General features: G+C 26.8%; 1 protein-coding gene across 1 annotated transcript in view; it reads right to left on the reverse strand.

Moving 5' to 3' along the window:
- Window positions 1-2,242, reverse strand: part of LOC107021184 (pre-mRNA-splicing factor SLU7-like) — a 6,491-nt gene extending 4,249 nt beyond the window's left edge. The window contains exons 1-4 of the mRNA XM_015221793.2: window positions 2,095-2,242; window positions 1,071-1,234; window positions 863-975; window positions 105-518 (exon numbers count right to left, since the gene is read on the reverse strand). Coding sequence (XP_015077279.1) covers window positions 105-518; window positions 863-975; window positions 1,071-1,234; window positions 2,095-2,110 — 707 coding nt within the window. The 5' untranslated portion in view covers window positions 2,111-2,242. The remainder of the gene's footprint in view (window positions 1-104; window positions 519-862; window positions 976-1,070; window positions 1,235-2,094) is intronic.
- Between the last annotated feature and the right edge of the window lie 7,772 nt (window positions 2,243-10,014).

Raw genomic sequence — 10,014 nt, forward strand, 5'->3', positions numbered from 1 at the left:
CCAACCCCCCAAAACCAAACCCAAAAAAAAATTAAAGAACACAGGAGCCCAAAGTGAATAGGCAGGAAGGGATCAAAAATGAAAAGATAAAAAGGAAGACAGACCTAACAGTTCCTGTGCTTCCACCACCAGTGGTCCGTACACGCTTCTCAACTTTTGCAAAATCCATCTGCTTGCTTTCGTCAACCTTGGCTTCATCTACCTTCAAAGCATCTTCAAAATCTTCATCTTCGCTATCTCCTCTTTCTTCATCCTCTTTGTTATTTTTCTCCTCCAACTTTTTTAGTTGTTGATCTTTGAGGTATTTCTTTCTTGCTTCATCCCTTGCTTCATATCGCTCAATGATATGAGCGTAAGAAGCAGCATCATAACCATTCCAACGATCCCTTTTACCATCATAATCCAGCTCAAACTGCTCTATCTTCTCATCAGGAGCAATATGTTTTCCGGTCCATTTTGCTCCTAATTTGCGTGGCCTGTCCATGCATGACTTAGCATCGTGCGTCATTGCTCCACAGCTGTGTCAGTCACATTATATTAAGATTATCACGTAAGAAAGCACATTAAGCCGCAATACTATTTGTCTATTTCAACACCAATGTACATAGAAGGTTTGCTATTTCTTGAATCCAAAAAAGTTGTTGGCCTTTTTCCAACTTTAGAGTTGAAGTTTCGCCAGGCACCAACCAGACAATGACTACAAGATTCGAATTTCCAGATCAAAGGATTACTCTTTTTATTGAAGTCCTTTTTGACCATATTAAAGATAAGAGACATAATGTATACATCTAGGAAAGCCAGCAATAAGAATGTCAATCAACAATACATCGGAAACTACCAAGAAAACCAATGGTTTACTTACTTTTCACAAGCACCCTTTCTATACTTGTCAGCCTGATATATTTTTGCACCTCTGTCATACCATGATTTCGTGTAATTTGGATCAGATTTCCATTTCCTTTGATGTTTCAAACTCTATGGAATAGAACAGCAAGTGAATGTCAAAGTGCGCCTAGGTAATCAAGAAACGCAACACTGACCGAAACTCTAAACAAGGAGAAAACACATACTGGTCTCTCTGCATTGAGATACCAAGGAGCTGAAGACATATACTGAGGAATGTGAGGATTAATTTCTTTTCCATCCTCATCCAACTCTGCTGGTGCAAGACCAGCCTTTCGCGCTTCTTCTAATTCCAACTGTTTCCTGTGGTCCTCCCTAGACTTAAACGCCACTGCATTTTTACAAAATTAGAGTTGCATCAGATAAATTAAAGATTTTATCATGGAAGCAACCACTCTCTTATGCAGAAAAGCTTTATGCAGCATGAACTTGATCCCATCAAAGCATCAAACTTTAGGCACAGTTTGTTTCTTAGAAGATTGTTTAAGCTGAGGAAAGATAATATTATTTCCAAAAAAACATGTGTTAAATTTTTTTCAGGAAGTTTCTTCGAAAAACTTTTTCAATATAGAAAGGACATGACTTATGAGGTATTTCTCATTAAAAAACACTCTTCCACTAACAAACCACCCAAAACCTTTATTTAAAAAATTCTCCAAACACATTTTTCTTCTAAACAAACTTTTCCACCAAAAAAATATCCCTTCAGATTATTTTTTTTCAGAACTTGTCCAAACAGCACCTTTACATCAACTGGTTTGCAACTGAATCCATGATAAATCTATTATTCCATCTAAATACAAATTAATCCAATGATAACAATATGCAGCTAGAGCAACAATCCCAAACATATCAATCCAGTATATATAAAAAAATCTTTTTTCCATAAATCCATTCGCTCTTTGTTGCGCCCGCTTAGTTCAATATACTCAATAATTATACTTTTAAAATGACAGATTAGCAAATTATACCAAGAAAAATTTGCATTCGAGCAAATATTAGCAAATTATATCCAAAAAAGCATGCAGTTGAGCAAATATTAGCAAATTATATCCAAAAACGTGCAGTCGAGCAAATATCAGCAAATTATATCCAAAAACTTGCAGTCGAGAAAATATTAGCAAATTATATCCAAAAAACTTGCATTCAAGCAAATATTATCCCTATTTGTAATATAAAAAATATGCGTGCCTGAAGCAGTAGCCATGATTGATTCTCCAGATACAAATACCTAAATGAATGAATCGAACACCAAACCTACAGAGATAACTCTCTGAGTGACCAACAATGTGGGTGATTCTTTGATTGATTATGGGGTTCCGGGTTTAATCCATTTTATGGGTCGGGTTTAGTTTATTTCATAAGAAGCCGGGTTATACCATGACAATTTCGTTGGGCCTCGAATACTTTGGGCTCTCAATTTCATTGAATATACTTTGCATCACATATCCAACTCAGTAGGAGGAAATTTTAGAAAATAGCGATACTTTGAGCTCTAATTATCAATTATAGTGATAGTTTTGATTAATTATCAAAAGTAGCAATAGTTCCATGTATCAATTCGCTTAGCATTTGTTCATTTTTTGAATCCAATAAGAAACAACAAATATCAACTAGAACAAATTTAATACAATTCTAAGTGAAACAAAACAAATAAAACTCAAACTCTCGCTATATATCGTAATTTTTAAACTATCACTATTTTGAGTAAATACATACATGTGTCTTCTCTATTAGGTAATATTCTCCACTTATTAAGATGATGCGAGAGAGCCCAAGACAAGATCACAAGGCTTGTATTCAAGTGCTCTTTATTTTATGTATATGTGAAATAATAAACATCAAATTAGACTTTATCTTCTTTTTCTTTGGTTGCGGGGTAAATTCGCTCCACGTAGCATAATGTGATGTTTTCAAATTTCAATCCGCTCCATATCGCATGAGCAAATTGTTAGATTTTTAAAGGTGTGAATAAAAAGTAAAGAGTTATGACTCTTCTAAAAGATTATTACTTTTGCGAAGATTGTGACTCTTACAAAAGGTTATGTCTTTTCTAAAGGGTTATTACCATTTAAAAGGTTGTGCATTTTCTAAAGAATGCGACCTTTTTGAAAGTATGTCTCTTTTTCAAAATGTTGTGACATTTTCGATAAAGAACAATTAACACATTTTTATACTATCTTTTATTGGCTATAAATAGATAGGTTTCTCTCGTTTTTTGAAATTGAATTCTTCACATTTTCTTCATACATTTCTTTCAAAAAAAAAAAGATGATTGATCGTATTTGTGTGTATGATCTAGTTGTTGTCTTTTTAGAGTTCGTTGAAATTATTGAAATTTGAGATAGCGCTACTTCTTTAATGGTTATTTCATTTTATCTTGAAAGAAATTAATCTATCAAACCTCTTGAAGAGATTAAATTTTCCGTTAATGTGTTAATTTCATTGCCCTGATTACAAATGAGGACAATCATTTAAAGAATGACAAAAGTCGATGGATTAATGAGATGGATGGACTCCTTATAAGGCTTGAACAATTCTCCTCCCTTTTGACTAACTTTTGGGGTGTGAGTTAGATCTAAGACCTAATTTCACAATATTGTAAAAAAATGCTCTATATCAAAAGAATAATTCTTCAAACTTTAAAGAAAATACTATAAAACAAGCGTTTTATTATAAATTTTCATATATTTTAGACAAATTAAACTTGAATAAGTTTCAAAATATATTTGAAAAAACATGAAGTATAGCTTATATTCTTAAAGTTAAAAAAGCTATAAATAAAAAAAGATATACCCATAAGTTTGGCATAATTTTATCATATTTATTATGAATTAGATAATAGGTAATATATTATTCTTAAATCGGAAAAAGGGTCAAAATTGTTCCTAAACTATGCGAGATAGACTATTTATACCTTCCATTGTATTTTGGGATCAAAAATATCCCCGATGTTATCATAGGAGACCACAAATACCCTCAAGAGTTAAAAACCCCAATTTTTTAGTGACGTGACATGCCACATGAGACTAATCCCTCCACCTAAGCGTTGCCAACTAAGATTACCTACAAAAGAATTTGATCTTTAGTGACAACAAAGTTGCCCCAAAATCTCAAAATATTGCCACTAAAGGTTATGAGTGACTTTTAGTGACGACTAATAGTAAAACCTATTTTTTCAACAAAAAAAATATGATAATTAATTATCGATTGCAACCTAATTTTCTAAAATAAATAACTTGCAATATTAATATTAAAAACACGCAATATTATTACGAAAAATCATGAAAATTACTTCTCGATGCACATCTCCTACTATATAATGCATCATTGTACATGTTATACATTTACATATAACATAAAAATAAAACATACAGTGTCTTCAAACTCCTACTTAATTGATATCATTTTTTTTTTTTTTTTAATAATGAAGAAAAAAACACAAAATTAGAATTTAATGTTGAAAACTTTTAGTGACCATTTTTTGGGCTTTTGTGGCGACTATTGTCGCCGCTAGAGGTCTAGCTCTTTTGTAACGAATCCTAGTTTGCAATGCTTAGGTGGAAGGATTAGTCCCACATGGCTTGCCAAGTCAATAAAAATATGGCGTGTTAACTCTTGAGGGTATATATGGTCTCTTAGGATAACAGTAGGGGCATTTTTTATCCAAAAATGTAACAAAGGGCACAAATGATTTATTTCACATAGTTCAGAGGCAATTTTGACTCTTTTTCGTTCTTAAATTATAACACGATATCTTAATAAAAAACTATCGGAACAAATAATCAAAAAGGTAGATAAAAATTAATTAAAGTTGTAAATAGATATATATTATTAATATAAAATATGAAATTATGGGGATAAATTTTAAAATTTAATAAGATATCAATTAATATTACTCCCTTCGTCCTGTTTATATGTCATCTCTTTCTATAAATAGCTGGATCACAATACTTGTCATTTTATAGAAGGAAAAGGATAAAAAATGTCCTTAAACTATGTGAAAGAAACAAAAATGTCAGTCGTTTATAGTTTGGCTCAAAATGCCCTTACCATCAATATTTTGGTTCAAAAATGTCCTTGAACTATGTGAAAGGAACAAATATGTCCCCCGTTTGTAGTTTGGTCCAAAAATATTATTATTTAATGGGTCAAAAAAGTATATTTGCCAAATAAATATATTATTATTTTCTTTTTGACACGTTTTTTCAATTAATATTTTTTAAAAAATTAGCAAATGTTTATTTTACTTTGATTCAGAAAAAATAAAAAAATAAAAAAATTATTTTACCATCCATATTTTTATCGTTATATAAATATGAATTAAATATAGATATACTATGATCTTATATATATGACATATATTATCTATCGAAAGGGGTAGATGAAATTATTCTATTTTAATTGATAAAATGAGATTAAGAAGAAAAAAAATTTTTGCTACATTTTTACGTGTTAAAGTGATTTTAAAAGAAAGAAAACAAGAATAGTGTTTCTTAATAGTAATATTTTAATTAGGAAGATGTAAAGAAAAAAATAATATATTTATTCAGTAAAAGGGTATTTTTGGTCAATTTTGTAACTATAGGGGCTTTTATGGACCAAAGTATTAACTGCAATGACATTTTGAGTCAAAGTATTGATTGTAAGAGTATTTTTGAGCCAAATTATAAACGAAAAATATTTTTGTTTCTTTTACATAGTTTAACGATATTTTTGACTCCTCTCTTTTTTATAAAATTTATGCATAATTACCATATTTTGCATTCTGCTATCTTTGATAAAGTAGTTGAATAATCTTGAAAGTGTCTTTCTTATTTGTTATAAAATTGACTTAAAAATATTAAATAAGAATAGAAGAATAAAATTTAATTATGTCTTAATATAAATACAAAATAAAAATGTAAAATGTAACCGACGGAAGAGAGTATATTTTGGCCCCCCAAAAAAAACGTTCAACAGATTATGATTTTTTTCATCAATTTTCCCAAAAGAACGCTTTCAAAATTAATGACCAAACAATTTCAAAGATATTTTTTATTTTTTTTGGGAAAATTTGTAATCAAAAGTTACATCACCACAAACACTCGTATAAATAAACGATCTTCCTCGTCCCCATATAAATCTTTAAACAAATTTACATGTGACTCTTTTAAACATGTTCCAATGTCATGGAACACGACAAACAGAAAAATATAAAACAACCACACACATAGTGTGGTCCATTGAACAATCAAATTATTTTTTCACCTCAAATTTCGTTTCCAATTAAATATATTTACATATATTTAATGTATTTGTCTTATATGTTTTATTACATATTATGTTTTTTATACTTCACTCATAAATTTAGATGTACATGTTTTACTAGAATAAAAAATCTATCTTGAAGAATTCCTTATCATATAAAATTCAATAACTATGTATATATTAATTTTTTTCGGACTTCGCTCGTGAATTTATCCATATTGTTGAAATTAAAATTAAGGGAGTACCTTTTATTTTCACTTCTTTTAGTTTAAGAAAATAAAATACTACTCCTTTCATTTCAAAATAATTGAAATTTTAGAGTGTTTCATACTCTTAAAAAAAAGAAATATTTAAAAATATATTAAATATTATTTTATACTTTTTCTCTTATTATTTATCGTCAAATTAATTTCAAAAATAATTCAAATAAAAGCTAAAAATATAAAAAAAATTATTATAAAATTAAATAACTAAATTAATTTAAAATATAAATATCATCTCAATAATTCAATTATTTTAAGTCTGGGAATGAGTTGGCCAATGGGGCCTATTTGAATTTAAGTGTACGCACGTGCTTCATGCGAGGATTTCTGCCAACAACAAAGGAGTATCCATCTTTAATTATAGATTTTCAATTTTATATTTATTTTTTTTAGAAATTATATTTTTTTTAATAAGTCATATCTAGTATAAATTCGAATCAATTCAGATAATCATATGTCACATAAAAATTATAATATATAAATGAGTAATCTAATTTAATTTTATTTTATATTTATTTGTATTTTAATTTTAAATGTATACAAATAAATACTTGAATAGAATGTCATGTAAGTTCTGAGTGACACATATTACACAAATTGACATATAAAATATCAAGTAAGATGTATCATTTTATTTTATTTATTTTTATATAAATTTTAATACGTAATATTTAATTATCCAATACTTTAAATTAAAAAACATAAATATAAATCGAAAATCAAGTTACATGTTGAATATTTATATACTATCCCAACAAAAAGAAAAAGTCAGTCCATATGTCTCCCCATTGTGTGTTTCTGTCTTTTCTTTGTGTCCAACCACATATCAAATTAGAAGATGACAAAATATCGATTATATTTTGTATCAGTAACAATAATAGCTTATTTAAACCAAAGTTGATATCATCCCTATATTATACGCAAAGCAAAATCACTATGTTTGTATTGGATTTACGTTATATTATATGCAAATCGAAATCACATATGCCGGGTATCTCTATGTATTAATAGTATTTTCTTCGATTTTATTTATATGTCATTATTTTAAATTTTATGTATATTAAGAAATTAAGTAAATTATTGTTCTATTCTTATATAATTCTTTTGAGATGAAAAATGAATTAATTCATTTTGATTACTTACATTAATGAACATAAATTATTTACTTAGTTTTTCTATGTTAATTAAATATAATTTTTTAAATTAATAACTCATAAAGGATAAAATAAATAAAATTATAATTTATATATTAATTTTATAAATAATAAATATTATTGATCAACTTTTCATAATAAAAATGACCTATAAAAATAAACAAATTAATATAATACATGCAATCAACATCTGATCACCTCAATTAGTGCTATATTTTTCTTTTTTGAAATCGAGAATGGACCACGTGAATATATCAGTAATTAATATTGGTTCATTTTCTACCGACGCCATTTATAATAGTTGGTTTTTAATATTTTTTTAAAAATTATTTATTTAATTATTATTTTTTTATATAAATCAAGAAAAAATAATATACTTATTTTTACTTATAATTTTTTAATTAATTAATTTTTAAAAAAGATAAAAAATTTAAAATCTTAAATTTTTAATTCATATCATTCATAATTAATAGAGATAAAACGGTAAAAACTTGTGTCAATTATTATTTTCTTAATAGATATACCAATTCAAAAGTGGATAAGTAATTAGAATTTCGAAAAATACTTGTCATTTCATAAGATCAATACATAAATTACAATATTTTCATATTATACTCTTCGTAGTTTACTAATCTTGAAAATAAATATTTATCCAACCTAGAAAAAACTATTAAGCAATTAATGTTCATTATAGTTATTTTATTTTAATTAATTATTTTTATCATTGCATTATTCTATAAAATCTGATTTTTAGGAGAATTCTCAAAGAAATAAATTTAAAATAATTTTATTTATCACTCATCGAAAGATTAACTTTAAAATACAACACATGAAATATTAAAACATGACATATAAAAAAAAATAGCAAAGTATTTTAATAATAAAGTAAACAAGGTTCAAAATTATTCTTTAATTATGAACATTACTTTATTTGTAAAGTTTGATTAAGTTTTAAATACAATTATGCATATACACACTTATTCAATGAATGTGGCTATACTAAAAGATGTATAGCCACCATCAAAGGAGGTACGACGGACGGAGCTGTTGTTTTCTTAATATAAATCTAAAATATGAGTTCTGAATATCAAAATATTTTTAGTAGAATTTTTTTCTCTTGATGAAATTCAATATCGATTTTTTAAAAAAAAAATAAAAATTTTATAGTCAGTTTCACCACAGCAAATTAATTGCTTAAACACATTTTTTTTCTACCTTTGTTTTGCATGTATATTTACTTTAGGCCAAACCTATCGGCGGCCGTCTAAACTTAGCACCAATTTTCACTTAGACATCTCAATTAGGCGATGTTCATTTTAGACACCTCATGTAAGATTTTTGTTATGTTATTTTGATATTTTTCTGACAATAAACAAAAAATTAAAGGAGAATGTAATACACTCGTTGATGACGTGACAAACAATTAATTAAATAATTACGTGTTATTTTCAGTTAAAATAATTATAAAATCTATTTAGTAAATAAATTTAAAATATTATTCTAAAAAAATCTCTTATTTTTTCATTACACTCAAAATCTCTTTTGTGTTTTTTCAAAAAAAAATATTCTTTTCTTTTACTATTTTTCATATTTATTCATCTTCTTTCTTTTTAGTATTGTTTTTTGGAAAGAAAAGAGGGAGAGGAAGAAAAAAGAAGAAATAAATATGAAATATGGGTGTTGACTGTTGATATTCATTTTTCCGGCAAAAAATGGAGGAAAGTGATGGTAGATTTAGATAAGTAATAAAATGAAAAAGAAGAAAGTAACTTAAAAATGAATTTAAATAAAAAATTTGATCTCCATTGAAGGAATTTAAGCTTGAAAAAAAGATTAGGGGTGGTGGCTTGAAAAATGGAGAAGAAGAAGAGAAAATAAAATTAAAAAATGGCTAAATTAAGCCTTTTCACGCGTCATTGTTTACTGTATCACACTCACTTTGATATGTCAGCAAAAAGTGTCAAAATGACAGCAGAATCTTATATGAGGTGTCTAGAATGACCACCGTCTAATTAAGTTATCTGAATAAAAATTGATATCAAGTTTAGGAGGTTACCGATGAATTTGATCTTTACTTTTATCAGCCAACTGGAAAGTTTGTTTCATGTCATAACTAAAAAGGAATTAATTTTTCTTTTAAATTTGTTATCCTCCGTCTTTAATTAATTGTTTTTTATAGTTGTTTTTTACTTGTTTAGTTAAAAAAAATTAAGAAATGATAAAAATAAATTATTATACCATTAATTAATTAATTTTTAAAAATATAGAGCGTACGAAAAGTTATAAATTTTAATTAATTCATTTTATAATTAATATGATAAAATAATAAATCTAATATGTCAATAATTATTTTCTTAGTAGGTATATCAATTTAAAAATGGACAAATAATTACGGCATGGGATATTTAGATATACACTTTTTTGGTCTATTTTTTATATATATA

Source organism: Solanum pennellii, chromosome 6, assembly GCF_001406875.1.
Source record: "Solanum pennellii chromosome 6, SPENNV200".
NCBI lineage: Eukaryota > Viridiplantae > Streptophyta > Magnoliopsida > Solanales > Solanaceae > Solanum > Solanum pennellii.